This window comes from Athene noctua, chromosome 2, assembly GCF_965140245.1.
Source record: "Athene noctua chromosome 2, bAthNoc1.hap1.1, whole genome shotgun sequence".
NCBI lineage: Eukaryota > Metazoa > Chordata > Aves > Strigiformes > Strigidae > Athene > Athene noctua.
Window position 1 is genome coordinate 156497860 of NC_134038.1, and position 18589 is coordinate 156516448.

At 40.4% G+C, this 18589-nt stretch overlaps 1 protein-coding gene across 1 annotated transcript in view; it reads left to right on the plus strand.

Moving 5' to 3' along the window:
* Positions 1–915: 915 nt before the first annotated feature.
* The window catches only part of DPY19L1 (dpy-19 like C-mannosyltransferase 1), a 51825-nt gene continuing 34151 nt past the window's right edge, over positions 916–18589 (plus strand). The window contains exons 1-7 of the mRNA XM_074900812.1: positions 916–1420; positions 2433–2501; positions 7736–7760; positions 9062–9149; positions 9925–10062; positions 14996–15116; positions 16790–16883. Of these exons, the coding sequence (XP_074756913.1) occupies positions 1126–1420; positions 2433–2501; positions 7736–7760; positions 9062–9149; positions 9925–10062; positions 14996–15116; positions 16790–16883 (830 nt within the window). The 5' untranslated portion in view covers positions 916–1125. The remainder of the gene's footprint in view (positions 1421–2432; positions 2502–7735; positions 7761–9061; positions 9150–9924; positions 10063–14995; positions 15117–16789; positions 16884–18589) is intronic.

Below are 18589 nucleotides of genomic sequence, written 5' to 3' on the forward strand. Positions count from 1 at the left end.
CTCTAGAAAAGTCGTGAAACAACATTTCAGGTCTCGGGTATCCGTGTCACACAGGACCTCTGTGCGACAGTGACCGTTTAACCTCTGAACACAGGGAAGCGTTTTGCATGGAGCCGCACGTTGCCCCCGCGGGGGCCGGGTGCTGCCGGTGGCCGGAGGCCGCGGTGGGCTGCCACATCGCCGAGCGGGCGAACCCCCCTTAAACTCCAAAATGAGGAGGAGGAGGAGGAGGAGGAAGGGGCCTTTTCTGCGGCCGGGAAGCCCCTGGGACATGGCAACAGCACAGCCAAGTCACCTTCTGGCAGTTAAAATCGGGGGGATTTGACCGGGGGGGGCGGGCACTGCAGAGAGATGTTTTTCTGCGGTGCGTTGGATTTAACAGAGCCGGCGCTTACAGAGCTGAACGGCTTAGGGACGGGCAAGGGAGGGGACAGGAGTGGGGACGAGAGGAGGTGGGATGCTGGGGGACGCGGCGTAGGGCAGAACTTTATAGAGTCGGGCTGGTGGTTGGACTCGCTGATCCCCAGGGTCTTTCCCAACCTCCGTGATTGTGTGACGCGGGAAGGAGGAGCAGGAGGCCGCGGCAGCGCAGAGGCTGGGGCGGCCCCGCCCGCACGGAGGCCGGCGGGAAAACCGCGGCCGCCCCTCGGGAGGGCGGAGGAGGCAGAGCGGGAAGAGCCCCGCTCCCCCCCCAGCCGCGGGCGAAGGGCCGCGGGGCGGCGGAGTCCCGCGCGCGGGGCGGGCAGCACGTGCGGGGCGGCGCGGGGGGGGCAGCGGCTCCGCGGGGCTCCGGGGCGGTGCGTGCGTGAGCGGCGGGGCGGGGCGGAGCGGGGGGGTGGTGCCGGGAGCCGTTGCCCGCCCCGCCGGGGAGCGCCGCCCCCGCCCCCACGTGGCCAACCGGGCGGAGCAGGCGGCGGCGGCGGCGGCGGCGCAGCCCGGCGGAGTAGTCACCGGCCGCCCCCTCGCCCCGTTACTACGAGCCCGCCGGCTCTGTCTCCGCCCCGCGGCCTCCGGGCCCTGCCCGGGGGTGGGGGAACCTCCTCGCAGGGGACCGCCCCCCTCCCCTCCCCTTCGTTCCGCTCCGCTCCGGCGCGGCACCCCGGCCCCGGCCGGGAGTATGCGGAGATGGTCGTCCCGACCCGAGGCAGGAACAAAGAGTCGCCGCCGCTCAAGCCCGGGCACCAGCAGCACCAGTCGCCGGGCGCCAGCCCCGGAGGCGGCCGCGGGCGCCCGCCGCCCTCGCCCGGCAGGCAGGTCCTCGGCGGGGCCCGCGCCATGCGGAAGGGAGGCGGCGGCCGGCGGGGAGGCAGGAGCGACCCCCAGAGACCCTGCAGGGAGGGGCCCGCGGCCGAGGGGGAGCGGGACGCGCTGGGCCGCGGCCCCCTGAGGCTCCTGCGCGTCTGCAGAGACCGGCTGCGAGGTGAGGTGGGAGGGGTGAGGGCAGAGAGCCGCCCCCCTCCCCGAAATCCTGCCCCCCCGCTCCCCCTGCCCCCCCTCGGCGGGGGGACCGGCCCTTCCGCCCGGGGGAAGTGGGATGGGGCTCGCTCTCGCCTCCTTCCCCTCTTTTCCGGGTGTCGGTCGACTTGCCCGGCAGGGCGCGAAAGCCCCCGTCGCACCGGGTGGCTGCTGGAAAACTACCGCCCGGGGACGGGGAGCGCCGGGACGCCCTTCCCCGGGAGGGCGGGCCGGGGCCGGCGGGGAGCGGAGCGCAGCGCCCTGGCCAGGAGGGGGGCACCCCCCGGCCCCCCGGCGTCTCCCCGCGGGAAGAGGGTGCCTGGTGCTGCCTGGGGCCGCGGCGGGCGGCCGGTTGCTCTCCCGCTCTCCCCGTGGCCGTCCTCCAGCCTGTCACAACGGGAGGAGGTTAAAGCAGAAAAAAAAAAAAAAAAAATCTGACGAGACCCACGCTGGTCTCGGCGCGAGTCGGGGGCGAGGGGAAGGGAAAGGGCTTTTTACCACTTTAGCATCCTTTAGGGGAGCAATGGGAAGACGTGCTGTTTGTGTAACGAACTCTGGTGAAAAGAGCCTCTCTGATCGTGTTGACTAGCTCAGGTTCTAGTGTTGAGATGGCCAGCTTATTCCTTGATCACGCTTTGCTGAAAGGATGGAGGCTTACGTATTCTTTAAAAGGCTGACTTTCTGTTTGAGGGGATTTGTCAATAACATATCTATGTAGAAATCCTCTTCTGACAAGTTACTTTGTAAAAGTTGTGTCGGGAATTAAGAACCTGATGATTTGTGTCGTCACCTTAATAGTCTGTCTGTGATGTCTAAAGCTTTTATGTGTCGTTACTAACTGGTACGAAATTTTTTTCAGCATTTTTGAAGTCTAGTCAAGATTTTTACAGAAAAGTAATGCTGTAGATTTCGAACAGATTTCCTTTTACAGAGGCTGTTCTCAATTGATGCTTAAGGTATTTGTTTTCTTTTGCCAGTGTTTGTTGAGGACAGAAAGGCCTTCATCATAAGAGCTGACAGCAAGATATGGCTCACTTTCCTTCTGGGTAAGTATGTCAGGGATAAATACTGTTCTTTTAATCTTTCTTGATTTGGAATTGTAAACTGTATCAAAATATATTTGGGAATATAACTTGGAAAAACAAAAAAGCATAGCTTTTGTTGAAAAGGGACAGGAAATAACTTCCTACCAGGTAACTTTTGTAAAGCTGTTACTGCAGCAGTTGATGTGGTATCAGAACTAGGAATAATTGTCCAGGTATTTATGGATCTCTCCTATCCAGTCATTAATGCAACTCTTATAAAGTAATGCAATCAGAACAGCTTGTTTTGGAAGGATTACAGGTGGAAGAACATACAGCTGTAGGGGGATGTAAATTCAGATGTTATTATCTTTGGGAATATTTTGGAGTAAATAATAAAAAGGCTAATGGCCAAAGTCTTGGAAAAAGCATCTAAAGTTTTTTCAAAATTAAGTAAGAAATGCATTCCTAAAGTTAACAGATGTTAAATAATAGCATATTTATCAGGTGCGCAATTAGGTATACTCTTAAAGGTATTATATTAAAAGACTGTCAGGGTATTCCAGTGATGCTGGAATTAATCACACCACCAGTAGTCCTTGTTGCCAAAGGGAGTTTCTTCAGTTTGATGGATTACATTGCAAGGTGGTAGCAGGGAAAACAACCCTTAGCTTACAAACTAATTGATGAATAAACTGTTCCTGAATTGCTTTGCTTACCTCTGTTTATTCAGCATTTCCTAGACTAGTAGTGACTTAAATAACATAGAAATGTTAAACTGATGGTCAAAATTGAAAACTGCTTTCCTTTGATTGAAATTTGAGAGCAGATTAGGTAGAGAGCTTTATAATTTCTGGAGTTTGAATTTGACTGTGAAACCCAGATAGCCGATTAAATACTTCAGGGAGCTATTTATATTTCTGATAGGAGTAAACCCTTAGTAGCAAAGTATGTAACAGCATACAGTGTTTGCAGTAGCAAAGAATGTGCATATACCAACTACCAAAAATAGTGAGTTTTGGTTAGTTTTAGTAGTATTTGAATTTTTGTTGTTGTTCTGCTTAAGCTTTAAGGTCCGATTTTAAAAACGGAGGCTCCCACAGTTGGAGCTAGTTCTGTTATAGGGTGTGGATTTTTTTCTTAAGGATTTTCTCCAATTTACGTGCAACAATAAAGTTGTCAGATTTTCAAGGACGTTCTTATACGACACTCTACCTTATTGTGTTGGGTTTCTTTTAATTGACTACTGAATTGAGGCCTTATTCTTGAATTGCACAGAATCTCAATGAAACATCTTGACCAAGCTGTAGAAGTAGTCAATGCTTGCACATTCCTCATTGTTCCCAGTGCTGCTCTATTCCTACCTAGTCACTCTGGGGATACTTGCAGAGTATTAATCAGTTTCTAATATGTTTCACATCCTGTTGCATTACAGTATCTCAGCATTTGTTGCTCGCTTGGTAAATGAGTTCTGTATATTATGGCTTTATTCTTCAGTATTTAATTTCCAGAATTAGAATGCTTTTTATATGCCATTCATATTGCTTTTCTTAGAACAGAGCACAGGCAAAAATAGGAAATCTGAAGAATAAACTATCAGACTTTACATAATAGCCCTAGTCTGCAAAAATCTGATCATATGCTTTGCTTTTAAGGATTCTTAGGTTGAGTGAGAAAATGGCATCTGCAAGTTGAAGTACGTAGTAGCTGTAGAAGTCTTTATAGCATTAGGACTCTAGTATTCCTCTCCTTCGTTACCTCCCCAGTAAGGCCATTAATGGGATCAAAGGATGGTAATTTAAGAGAGCTGATCTGCATGCTTTCCATCAGAAACTAGCTTAATGTAAGTCTGGATGCAGTCTGTTGAAAAATGCCAATTTGGACTCATAGTGGAAATCTATGAATTAAGCGCATTTTCTCTTGAAATGTGAGTAATTACATGAATTGCTGTGTGATTATAAAAGGTCTTCGTTTTATACTTATAATAGAGTGATACTGTGAAGTTTTATAAAAATGTATATGAAATTCTCCAAAATAACTGTGAATGTGTTTATACTTAATGCATTGACTTTAAATAAAATGTTTACAGAAGGGAAGAATCAGATTTAAATATATTGTTTTCTCTATGAAGTGCTATGTTTGAATCTGAAATGTAATTTCCATATTAATAGATAATTTATTTGCAACAATAAAATACTGCATACTTGGCTGATTTGGAACTAAATGAATTTGAGATGGTGAACAGTACTGGTAGCTAATGTGCATTTATTTTGACTTTACTGTATATTCTTACCTAACATGTAATCTGTCTTAAAACTGATATTTTCTTATAGTTGGGTTGTGTGTGTATGTAAATGTATTTCAGCATCTTACCTTATTGGGAATCTTAGAAATGTTGCTGAGAAATTCAATAATGCCTTGTGCAAATCTGAGACTCAATAAGCAATAACTAAGAGAGCTATGGGCTGCTCTGTTTCTTTCCATACAATTACTACAAAATGTGTTTGTTTATGAATATGATTTGCTGTGTTGCTGTTATAGCTAATGTGACTACCTGGAATTCCATATCATATGTTACAGCATACAGTATTTGTAGTAGTAAAGAATGTACATATACCAAAAATAGTGGGGTTTGGTTAGTTTTAGTGGTATTTGAATTTTTGTTCTCTCAGGGATTTTCTCCAATTTACATGCAACAATAAAGTTGTCAGATTTTCAAGGACATTCTTATACAACACTTTGCCTTATTGTGTTGGGTTTCTTTTAATTGACTACTGAATTGAGGCCTTATTCTTGAATAAGGCCTCATACCTGCTTTTCTGAAAAAGGAATTTGCAGCTTTCCATGAGAACTAACGTAGATGTCCTTGGTATAAAAAAATCTGTGGCTTCTGACACTTTCCCTATTAAATTCCACTTAATGTGAACTATACTTGAGCAATCCCTTAGTGATTTTTTTTTTTTTTTCCTAGAGAGTATAGGTGAAAATATAAAGTTTTAAATGGAAGCTTGTGGTATTCATTTTCTAACTGAAATCCAGGCTTGTCTTTGAGAAGAACTACTTACCGACTGTAGTGGAACTGAAAAGCTCTTAAGGAAGTTTCAGTGTGGTATTGTATTATGGTATTGTACAAACTCAAGTACTATGTGAAGTATGTAACTTGAGGCAAATGTTAAATTGTACAGGCAGGTAGTTTAGAAATGTTATCTCCCCTTGGGTAATTCTTTTTTTTCCTTTTTTTTTTTACTGTCTTGCCCAGTTTCACCTCATGTGTCTTTGTATACAAAACTTTAATATAAAAATTGAGGTTCATAAATGTAGTTTGTTGCATTATGACCTGTGGTGACAATGACGACAAGTACTGCCAGCAGCACCACTTCCAAGCTCTGTGTTGGAGGAACATGTGGTTTGCAAATACATACTAGGGCGTGAAGTGTACTTTCAGTCCACTACTCTTCCGCCTAAATTTAGTGGTTTTGCGAAGGTGTTTGTCTTGTCCCGGAGACAGGCCACCATACGCACGTAACATGCAGTCTGAACACATGCGTGTTCACTGGCTCTCCGACTATGTTCTACATCAGTGTGTAGGCATTTGATGTACGTTTTGCCTAGGTGCAAGCAATTTGACCCATTCCACGTGGCGGTCAGGGAGGTGAGGGTGGTGCCTGGGGCGTGTGCGGGGCAGGAGGTGGTGCACATCAGCACCCTGGAGAGGGACACGGTGCTCAGCACCTCTCCGGCTCCGTCTGGGTGGAAGCAGGGAGGGGGTTGCCCTCTCCTCTTTCACTCTGAGACATGTAGCCTCTGTGAATAAGAGGGCTCTTCATTAACCCTGAAGATTTTCTCGGTTTGAAGGCAACCAGTCTACCTGACCTTTTTCTATGGCAGAGAGCCACTGTGTGCCTAGAGGGCAACCAAGTCACCTTCAGTCTAGAAGGAGCACCATGGTCCTTCTAAATGCTCACCCTTTATCCCTCGCTCGTGCTGGCTTTGCTTCCGTGGTGAGCTCTGGATATGTTGTAAATGCTGCCCAAGCAAAATGGAGTGACTTCTCTCTGTGGATCTTGTCATGCTCAAGAAGTCAGAAACTTAGACTGTTTCCTTACCACTTCATCACCATTTGTCTTTTCCTTTTGACACGTGGATCACCTCCCTTGTTCTATACTTACTTGACAACAGTGCAAATAGTCTCCGAATGGACAAAGGGGATGTTACTAGATGCAGAGCCTACCTTTTTTGGCAATTACAGTCTCAATTAAATCTGTGTTGGTTCTCATGGTCTGTTTGAATCGCTCAAATTTACAGGACAGTGTACTCTGTAAATTAAACTTTATGAGCTTATTAGGAAAGAAAACAAACAAACATGACAAGGGTTCAGTCCACTTTGTACAGACTAGTCTAACATGGGAATTCACTAATTCCTCACTTAAGGCATGAGATTTCTAATTCACAAGTTCTCTAACTCGCAACTCCTAACTTCTCGCCTGTGAGCAAAATAGTTACTTAGCTGATGGTGGGAATGCTCATCCTTCCTCTTCCATCATGGTGCTGGTGTCCTCTGTATTACACTGGGAAACACAAAAGTCTCAGCAGTCCAGCTGCTGCTGGATCTGCTTCAAAAACTTTTTGGGTAAGCTGATGTATTTATACCTTCAGCTTGGATGTTCAGTCTATACCATTTTCATGAGTTGGCAAATTCTGAAGAAAGTGCCAGATGATCAATAAGTGAGGATTACTGCTGCAGGAGACAGCAAGCTGCAGGTGATAATGGCTGCATAATGACCTTTAGTCCTTTCTGGCCACGTGTCCTGCCTGTGTGTTGCCCTTGCTTTGACCTTATCTGGCATACATCGGGCCTTAGCATGAGCTGTATGTTGGCCAAAATCTGAGCAGGGGTTGAGTGAACAGTCACAGTAGGTATCTTTAAAATGTTGAAAATATTTACGCTTATTAAAAAAATGCTTCTAATTCAATTTTGTTATTGATAACTGAAATGGGTGCGTTAGATTCTGATGGATCAACTTGAGTGATACAGGATATAGTGGGGAACATTGCCTGTTGCTGAATGCCATCAGCATAATTTCAAATCTTTTAAGAGCTGGCTGTGAAAGTTAATTCAGATGTTCCTATTCTTCTGTTCCTCTGGAGGCACTTTATGTACATCTCTGTAGTAGTACTGTAATTACTATAATGAACATGATTTCTTGTTCAATTATTCAAATATTTGAGTAACTTGACACCTTTTATTTCCTTTACAGCTGCTTTTGCAGGAGTCCTACACTGGTAAGGTTAAACTTACTGCTTGAGAGTAATACGGTATTTTAAAATAATAAAAATAAAATTTTGACTTGTGTTTAGAAAAGCTATTGGGATAATTCATATTTAGATCTTTCCTCTCAAAACCAAATTGTTGTCTCTAAGATAAGTAATTTTGTTCTCGTGAAACTGACGTAAAATGTTTCTTAAGCCTTAAGTGAAGAGTGAAGCCTGCTTTCCAGGTGGAAAATTGTTGCTTAGCTATACAAATTCCAGTGCATTTTCACTAACAGACCTTTTTACTCTCAGGGGGTTTTGAAAGTTCATGTAAATCCTTTCAACTTTCTCGTATGTTTTTCTGCTTATTTAGATTCTGCTTTAATTTTTTAGTTTTACATCATGTTTTGTCTAACTGCTTCAGAGAAGTCTGGTCAATGTTTTCTTTGTGTACAGAAGAATGGCCTTTCAACTACTTTTTGTCAACGTAATCCTCGTGTTTCAGGTTCTATCCTAATCCTCACCCTTTATTGTAGCATAGACTCGAAGTAGAATGGCTTCTGTAGTGATTTTCACTAGCTGCTTTTGCAGAGATAAAAAGTAACAGCTTCTGCCACTCTATTTTTGTTTCCTAGCTCAGAAAGAACTACTGATTTTTAGTACTTTGTTTCTTGCAAATTCCTATTCAAAAGCAGAGTCATGTGCACTGCTCCGTTTCATTCTTTTTCTATCTTTTCTGGAGACGAAGCTCCTCTTGGTAATTGTAAGTTTTGCCTCCGAAGTTATTTGCATTTTTCCTGGCTTTTTTTTTATTTCTCCCTTTAGTTATATCTTTATTTAAATATACTTTTGATGGTAAGCTCATCTATATATAAAATGGTGGATAACTACATTAAAATACAAGTTGGGAAAGATTTTTGTGGAAAAAACATACGCTACTTCTATGTGCACTGTTTTTTACCCCAGTTTTTAATGTATGTTTCTTTTCATTTGTCAGATATTTGAAATTTATTTCCTAATAGCAGACTTGATAGTTTTAATAGCATTAAACTTTTGATCCTTAAGCGTCTGCACTTCAGTTAAAATACATTAGAGTATTATAGCTAATTCTATAGAGAATTATTTAATTCTACTATAGGTTCATATTTTTTCCATTTGAAGTAATCTCAATAGAGGAGAATGTTGGTATCGTATATGAGTAAATTAAAATAGCAGTGTGTAAGTAAAACTTGGATCTTCATTGAATGTTTTGCCAGCTGTTCCTTGGTATGTATGACTTTGTACAGGTTCTAAAACTTCTTATTCAGTTTTAATTATTATTATTTTAACAGGTGTCACATAACAACTCTTTTTGAAAATGACCGTCATTTTTCTCACCTATCAACGCTAGAAAGAGAAATGGCTTTTCGCACGGAAATGGTTAGATTATGTTTCAATAAAAATTCAGTGATTGGAAAACTGTCATCTTGTGATAGTGGGCTTTCCAAAATTTCTTAATACCTTCTGGATAAGTAAATATACCGATATCTTGCAACTAATGGGCATTACACTTTTATGCACAGAGCATTTGTGTGTCTTGCAGCTGATTACTATGAGCGTATCTCTTCACAGTTCAATTATAATTTAAAAATATGATTCTGGAGGAACTAAAATACAAAACTACAAGTACCTTGTAGCTTACTTTCAATTATAGTCTTTTTTTAAAATAATTTTTTAAATGAATGAATGCTCACATATGTATACACCTCTTGGCTGCTTTTATATATGTATACACCTCTTGGCTGCTTTTATATATGTATACACCTCTTGGCTGCTTTTATATATGTATACACCTCTTGGCTGCTTTTATATATGTATACACCTCTTGGCTGCTTTTATATATGTATACACCTCTTGGCTGCTTTTATATATGTATACACCTCTTGGCTGCTTTTATTTTGAGAATTGTGAAATACTATGTAGTACGTAGCAGCCCAAATGAGAGATTTCCACATGTGCTCTGAAACAAGGTGGAAGATCAGCCACATTGCTTGTTTTGGTGGCACTAAAAGAGATTTGTAAAACCGGATAGTCATCTTGAATAATTTTCTCCTGTTCTATTTCAAAATTTGATTTAAAAACAAAGCTGTATATGGCAGTTCATGAAGCAGAAGTGACCTCTTTAATCGTAGATAATGATTCTGTTCTCTTGCAGGGTCTATATTATTCCTACTTCAAGATCATAATTGAGGCACCATCATTTTGGAATGGAGTATGGGCAATTATGAATGACAGGCTAACTGAGTATCCTTTAGTGATTAACACCTTGCAGAGGTTCAATCTTTACCCAGAGGTAAGCTATGTTTTAAAAAGAATACATTCTTATAAATCTTTGGTTTCATTAGATTTGAATACAAATTTGTAAGAAACATACTCTGGAAAATGTGGTTGTAAAGATATAGTGACTAATGAAGTGTTGCTTAAATACTGTATTTTAGTTCCAGATTTAATACGTTGTAATCAATTCTCAGACTTCAGGTATGTCCAGTCAAATGTGAATACTTTGTAGTGCTTCATATTTTGTGCCCTAAAGTTTCAATCCAATTCTATACTACTTTGTTCTTTTCACTGAAAGCAAGTAAGTTGCTGACATTTTGTACTTTAGGAAACATAGCACACGAAGTATCAGTAGTGTGTGACAAGAATGCCTGCAGTGATACAGGTACTGAGAGGTTATTTTGGCATGCATTTTGTATGGGACAATGAACTAACAACTCACAGTTCACTGTGGCCCCTCAAATATGTGAATGGTAATAGTTTACTTAACATGTTGCAGAAATTCCTCCGTAGAAGACTGACTGCTGTTGTTACTTGATGCTAGTTACTTGATGTTAGACTTGTTACCTGGTTAGACTACATTCCTACTCCGCTTTTTTGTCACTAAAAAATACATCTTTAAGTACAGAAACATTTGTTTTTCTCTCTTACAGTTTTGCCAGTGTGTCTTAACATTTTGAGAAGGGAAAACTCCTTGGTTATTGTACATTTCTTTAACTCCATATGTCAGCAACAGTTTATTTTTTGGAGAACCAAAGACTGTCTGTAATAGTCGGGTACTAGCATTTATACTCATTCTCCTGCTCTTTTGGAGCAGAGATGCTTTCAGGAACTATGTAAGAGTTCTCAGCATGTATTTATACAACTTGCATGGAGTGGTTTCATTTGCTTCTTAATTCCTTGCTATGGGAAAACTAAATGCTATAGATGAGTTCTTCTTACCCTCTCACTGGTTTTAGGTTGGTTTGGGGTTTTTCTGGTGGTTTGGTTTTGTTTTGTTAACTCCAAAGAGATTGCAGTTTAGTTCTAGAAATGCAACGTTAGGAACATGTACCTTATTTGAATGCTATGAAGTTATTTTCTTCAGCTGAGATTTATTGACTTCGGCTATAGTCTGACTTGCAAAAATCGAAGGTAGCTGGTCAAATGAACTTGATCTTAGAGAATCATCAGTATCACCGTGAAAGATGACTAAGTCAATTGGATGATGAAATCAAAACAAGAGCAATGAGATACAGTGGCTGACATTCTGTAAGAACGTTAGGTAGATTACTGTGCAAAATGTGTAGGCTTGTCGGTTCATTCAGAGTTTTCTATGATCATACTGGCTCATAGAACTTGGTGATAAGGTATGAATACATTCATCTTTTTTGTGCCTGTGTGGGCACGCAAAGCAGACAAATAGTCTTCTCTGCTCCTTTGTCATTTACTGCTTGATGTCTAGCCTTCTGGTAAATAGGTTTTTTTAAAAGTGTATTTCTTGAGTACTCTTGTTTCCACATAACTACATCTATAAAACTGTCAATCTGTGCAACCTGACATCTGAAGTATGTTCTCCAAATTTATCTAATTTTATTTCTGATTATAATGGGATGGGGTGGTGAGAAGATGCTTGTGGATTTATTTCTTGGCAGTGAATTTTTTTGCCTTCTGATACTCAGTATCATCATGTTTTCTGAAAGTGTTTCATTTCCTGTTTGATATTTTGGGATCTTTCCAGCTCTTTCAGCCCAAATAGTAGCATTAAGGCTGAATTTTAATAAAGTGTTTGTTTAGCAGATGTCAAAATTAATTGCATCAGAAATAGCCTTGAAATCCAGTTACTAAATAGGATGTTAAACCCATTAAGAAAAATAGAACAATTCACTTGCATGTGCAGCCAGTACTGGCTATGAATACTACAAAAGAAGGGGGGAAAAAAAATGTAAAGCGAGTCCATATTAATCACTACATCATCTGTGTAAATTATAAATGTAAGCAGTAAAAAAAAAAAAAAAAGCCTGTCAAAAGCAGCAAGTCAGTCTTTGCAGTTGTACAGTATTGTAGTCCACTTAGTCTTGATTTTTCCATGTGTTTGCTGCATAGTCAGGCTGTTCCACTAGTTGTGGTGGTGTTTTCATCTGTGATCCCTGATGCAAAATGGTAGAGACATAATGTTTTAATTTCTGTGGTGGAGAGACAATGTGTTGTTTTACTCTCTGGCTGTTCATCGTTACAGAACAGTTGATATTTCTGTGTGTGGCAGTGATGATAAAAATTTGAGTTGGAGTGATGAGTGTTACAAAGACCGGTGTAGTTGAAGTGCTTACTCAAAGGCAACTAGTAAAAGGAATTGACTTTTCTTTTACAGCAAAGGACTTGCCTGGCCCACAGAGATCTTCTGGGTCTGAGAGACAGTGTTTTGTTTTCCAAGTTTTTGCATTTACTACCTCATCTGATATGTGACAGCAGAAATTCCAAAACCACCATTGTGCTCTAATTGACCTACCAATTTTGTGTTACTGATTTGCTTCTATTTTTCTGCCCATATTAACTGTTTCATGTAAAGTAGCTTTTGGCAAAAAAATGTTTCTGTGTTTTGCATGAGTACCTAACCTGGTGCCTTTTTGGGGAGTATTCATGTGTGGTAACATCTGTAGCAGACACGAACACTTGTGACATAAAAGGTTAAGTTGATAAATTAATAGATTTTTCCTGTGCAACATTGGTACAGCAAGAATGTTTTATGTGCTTAGGGTAATGTCACCTTCCGGGCTGGTGATACAAATATACTAGACAGATGTCTCTAAGTCACCATATGCATTCTGTTGGCTATGTACAAACCACATTCATGTGATAAGAGGAAAGATTTGGATTTGGTTACCCGGTCTTGTTGTTGCCTGTCTGGAGATGAGGCAGCTGTCTGGTCCATGTATGCACACATTCACAGTCAGAAGTGCCAGGGCACAGGTGTTCAGAAAGCCTCCAGGAATTCAGGATAGTGTATTTTGCAGGACACAATATTGAGGCAGGGAGTCTTGGTCTAGAAAGATGTAGTTGTATTTTTAAATATATAAGATTTACAGTGTGAGAGTGCAAAGGCCACAAATTAAGCCAGCCATGATAATTGGAGCCCTGGTATTAAAAATTGATGAATTCTAGAATCACAGAACAGCTGAGGTTGGAAGAGATGTCTGAAGATCGTCTAGTCTCAACACTCTGCTCAGAGCGGGGTGAAATAGAGCAGATTGCTCAGGGCCATCTCTGGTTTCATTTTGAATATCTCCACCTCTGGGCAATCTGTTCCAATGTTTGACCACCCTGAAAGTACAAAAGTTTTTTCCTATGTATAAGTGGATTTTCTTGTATTTCAATTTGTGCTCATTGTCTCTTGTCAACTGAAAAGAGTCTGTCTTGGTCATCTTTACTCTGTGTCCTTCTTGTCTTGGGCAGCCCAGAGCTGGACTCAGCACTGGAGATACGATCTTAGCAGTGCTGAGTAGAGGGGAAGAATCAACTCTCTTGCCCTGGTGACATACAGATGAGGATACATTTGGCTTTCTTTGCAACAAGGGCTTATCGCTGGCTCAAATACAACTTGTCTGCTGGGACTCACAGGTCCTTTTCTGCAAAAGTGCTTTCTAGCTGGTCAAATCCAGCCTGCACTGGTGCATGGTGGTGTTCCTCCCTGGTGCAGGATTTTGCATATCCCTTTCATGAGACTCCTGTTGGCCCATTCCTCTCGCCTGTTGAGGTCCCTCTGAATGGCAGCACAAGCATCAACCACTCCTTCCAATTTTCTATCATTGCAAACTTGCTGAGGATGTTCTTTTGTGCTGTCATCTAGTCTTAAGACGTAGAACAGAATTGGGACCAGATAAAAAAAAAACACAAAACAGCTGTCCTGTTATCTACCAAGACAGTCATCTCAGAAGGTTATGAAGTTGGGTAGGTGTGATTTCTCCTTTGTAAATCCATACTGACTGTTTCCAGGCACTCTTTTGTCCTTAGTATGTTTGGAAGTGGTTTCCAGGAGGACTTACTCCATCATGTTCTCAGAGATCAATGTGTAATTCCCTGTGTTTCCTTCTTGCCCATCTTGATAGAAGTGACATAAAGAGTTTTATTAATTGTATGGGGAAAGAAAAGAGAGAATCATCCTTCTTGTACATGTTTTCTGTGATACAGAGCTGAGACAGCTAATACTGCAGTGGTGAAACATATTTTCAGTCTGGGAACCCCTGGGTTATAACTTTCAAAGCAGCTCAACTGGAATGGCCACATTACTCATTTATGAACTCTATATAGAGTCAGTTAAATCCTGACAGAAAAGCTCGGTAATGTTAACTAGTGATTTTGCTGTGAGATGAGTTGTTATTTTTCTGTGTGTAAAATACTGATGTTTTCTGTGTCAGGTGTTGAGATTGAATTTGTTGTTATAAGGATATTATGACATTTGCATGAAAAATGGAAATGCTGTCTTACATTGCATCTGGAAGCTCTTTCTAATGCACGCTTAAATTTAACCTATCAAAATTTCACTGAGTAAAAACCCTAAAGATTTTGTCCATTAATGCTCTTGCCAGGTGGAAAAAAAAATAATTGCTTTTAATGGATTTAATTTGGCTAACTGTCCTCTGTCAATAAAATCTGGGATTTTAATATCTGATAAAAGTAGTTAAATAGGGAACCTTCCAGACAACATTGAAATATATAATTTTTTCAAATATTGCAGTTCGATACATGAAATTTCTGTTCTAAAGCAGACATAATTTTAGTATATTAACGAACACTTGGTCTATGTTGGATGCCTTTAGGAAATTATGATCAAAAATGCTAAGTAGTTGAGATAAATTCAGAGTTTAAAAAAAATTCCTGGATGAGGGCCAGTTATTGTGAGAGGTTACCTTGGGCATTGAGCTAATTTCAAAGTTCCTTTTCAGAAACTGCAAATCCTGTTTTGCACCTAGGTGGTCCTCGCCAGCTGGTACCGCATATATACTGCCATTATGGATTTCCTTGGTGTACCGACAAAGACATGTTGGACTGTAAACAGAGGAAAAGGGCTTAGTCCTGTTGAAAGCTGCGAGGGTGAGTTGTGTTTTATTTATGTGGTTTCTTCCTGGAAGCATATAATTGCAGCTTTACGTATTTCAGAAGTAATAAATATTCCTGGGTCTTTATCACTGACGTGCTTTCATTTGGCTAAGCCTGTGTTTTTGGCAGGTTCACAACAGAAGTGAGAAGCATGAAAAAAAGATGCTTTTAAGAATACCAGGGGTGAGAATGTGGGATTTACTTACTAGATAGCTCCTCCTACCTAGACTGCATTCTTCTACTGCACTTAACTTCTGAGTTGTAGTTTGAGCCTTCATAATGTCGGACTGTTACAAAGAATAAGATGTCCTAAATGTCAGGCCACTGTACATACATGTTTTAAATTTTTGTAGCTTCTGTAGAATCCGCAATACATTCCAAGTTCCTGCGTTTCAAAAACTGACCATCTGTATTTCCTCCCCTAACTACATCTTGAAGAGTGGGGAGGAAGGGGAAAAAGGTAACCACAAGGCTGCCTTTTGGAGAAATCTTGTGTAGTGATTCTCCTGGGAAGAATCCTCTTCCTCTTGTAATCTACTATTAAGCATAAGAATTTTAATTTTGTACCTTGATTTTGATACCAAAGCTTGGACACTGCCACTGTTTTGAGGGTTTTTTTCCACATTTAAAGTATTGGCTTGTCAACTATTATATGATAAAAGTATCTTGCTGAGAAGTGCTTTTGAGTTGTTCTACAGTCAGTTAAAGCTGAATGATAGGTGGTAGCTTGTGAAGTTGTTTCATTTTATTATTTAACATGGTTTTGTGTGGTGACAATTTAGTATTTTTCCTTTACTCAAAGGGTATAAGATCTTTAAGCACTTGAATGAGTCACTTTCTCTAATTTTGTAAGAAACAACAGTGAATAAATGTATACCTTCTCATTCCTGTGTTTTGTAAAAACCAAACCACACCAACAAAACCACCAATGATTGAGACTACTACGTTTGGTGAGCATTATCATCCTCTTAGAGAACTGTCTTGCTGTATTTTCAGCAATGGTGAATAATCATTTCTGTATATGAAACTATGAAGTTTTGCTACCTTCTCTACAACGAATAAGGCTTTTTATGCCATACTGCTGAAATGATTAGAGCCAGGAGGGTTTGAAGAAATAATGGGAAAGAGAATAACAACAGAAGTGTGAATGCAGAAGTGTTTGTGAATGAATAAATTGAAAGACTTGCATTATTGGAAAATTTCTTGGTTTCTAATGAAACAAAGTAAAGAGCATTGTGTGTGATATGCTTAAAGATGAGATTTACTCCTGCAAGAAGTGGGAAATGAGCGTACAGGGAGTACAAACCTGTTCTAAAAAGCTCTATGAAGTCAAAATGTAGTCTGTAGAGAATGGTCTTAGTAATGCCTTCTATACATTGCAGGTTTTTTTCTTTACAGTTAATGCTTCCCTCTTGGCTTGTTCACCTGCTGACTGCCCCAGTGCTGTGTCTGCCCCTCCTCTCCTTTTTTTTTTTTTTTCAGAAGTGTAGTCTTCCAACTGAATCTTCACGATAATCTCACTGACATTAACTTTTTTTGTTGTCGCTTTCTGTAGATATATTAAGGTAGCATGTTGTGTGCAGTATTACGCTGATTGTATGGTGGTTTATAAGCGATATGATATTTCTTCTATATTTGACAACATGTGTTAACTGTTTGTTTGTTAGGGTTGGGAGACCCTGCTTCCTTTTATGTTGCTGTGATTTTTCTTTTGAATGGATTAATGATGTCACTGTTCTTCATATACGGTACATACCTCAGGTAAGGCAGTTGGGACTGAGCTATTTAGTTGGTACTACCTGTCAGTTTTTATCAAAATTTGAAAAAGTGGATGCTGAAATTTTTATGGGACATTGCTTGTTTGTACAGTAGTAGTGCCTTTTATTACATATATGTTGTCACTAAAAAACTACTGGAACAGAGAATTTTTTTGCTTAAAATAAATGATGATGCCAGAAAAAGTCGTGGAAAATTTCAGTGAAGTGGTATCTTATTGATAGCACCGGGTTGTGGATCAAACTAAATGCTGTACGGGTTTTAAACAGCGTTTGACAGGTTTCTGCTCTTGAAATTATCACTGTAACTCATTTTTTAAACAAAGTTTGAATGACAGTATATTTTTAACCAAGACTGGAGTTTTCCCAGTGATTTGCCTCGTCACGTTGCATGTCTTTCAATTTTAACTTAACTGAGAAGGCAAAATATTTTTAAGATAATGCATTCTGTTCGAGATATATATACACTTCCCTTTTTCTATGAATTTCTGTTTTCAGTATTGGTCCTTAAATTTCAGGAACTGTAATACGCTTTCACACAAAATTAGATTCCACATTCAGCAGAAAAACAGAAGTGGAAATATTTTTCTGTTTACCTCTGTTTTCATTTGTCAGTATTACAAAAAAGCAAAAGGCTGCTACATTTTCTTCTGAGAGATACAATTGCTTTTACTTCTTGTTCCCTGGCTTCACTGTCTTTTGTGTGTTTTTCCTGCTCTCTCTGAAGCATGTTCTGGCAGTTCAGATAAAGAATAGTGCAGGGCAGGAGCTGACAGTGAAAGAGGAAGTTGCCTAGTGCAACTATTAGGTGTTTGGGGGCAAAGCTTTTGTTTGTATTCTTTAACATAGGAAATGAATGTCTCGTGTTTTGAGGAAGTACATAAACTTTGAATATTTGTATCATTAACTTGTCATTTCTCTCTTAAGGGAGGTGTATGGAAATCCACATTTTATGTATTCATGTCATTGAAAAATCATTAAGGTCTTAATTTCTCAGTGCTTTCCTTAGGCTTGGGGTGTGTTGAATTTAAATAACTATCAAGTACTGATAGTAATTAAGTTTTAGTATAAATGATACGCAATATAGGTAGTCAAGATGACTAGAATATAAATGCAGTTCTTTCAAGGTGTAAGCCACTAGCTCTCCGGAGTTGTGAAAAATAATAAGTGACTACAAAGTTCTGTGCAGGTAGGATTTTGTTCTTATTTATTTATTCTGAAGAATATTCACAGTTGGTTACAAAATCTAGGTAACTGCTTAGTCATTATGGCTGTTCCAAGGTTCCTCTTAGTCTGAGCAAGCCAGAATATTTAGTTTTCCATAAGGCGTGAAAAATAAAAGAACTGAATCTGGAGTCATGGAGTTCTACAACACTGAAGTAGGTAATCTAATGAATTGGCATAAGTCTCCTTCATAAAGCTGACTTGTTTCTGCTATGATTTTGAAAGTCTTTTTCATAGCCTGACTCATTTGATGGTGGGAAACCATCCTCAAATATTTTTTCTATCTTTTAATTCCTTTTTGTTAGCAGTAATAATCTCAAGCTTACATAATATTTTTTTAAAGGTTTTTTTTTTTGTCTCCCTATTATATGTTCATAGAATGTGTAATCATTTTATTTTGGCCCTTATTTGCTTTTAGTCTCTTTACAACTTTGACTAGTGATGGAAGGTGATAGAATAGTGGAACAG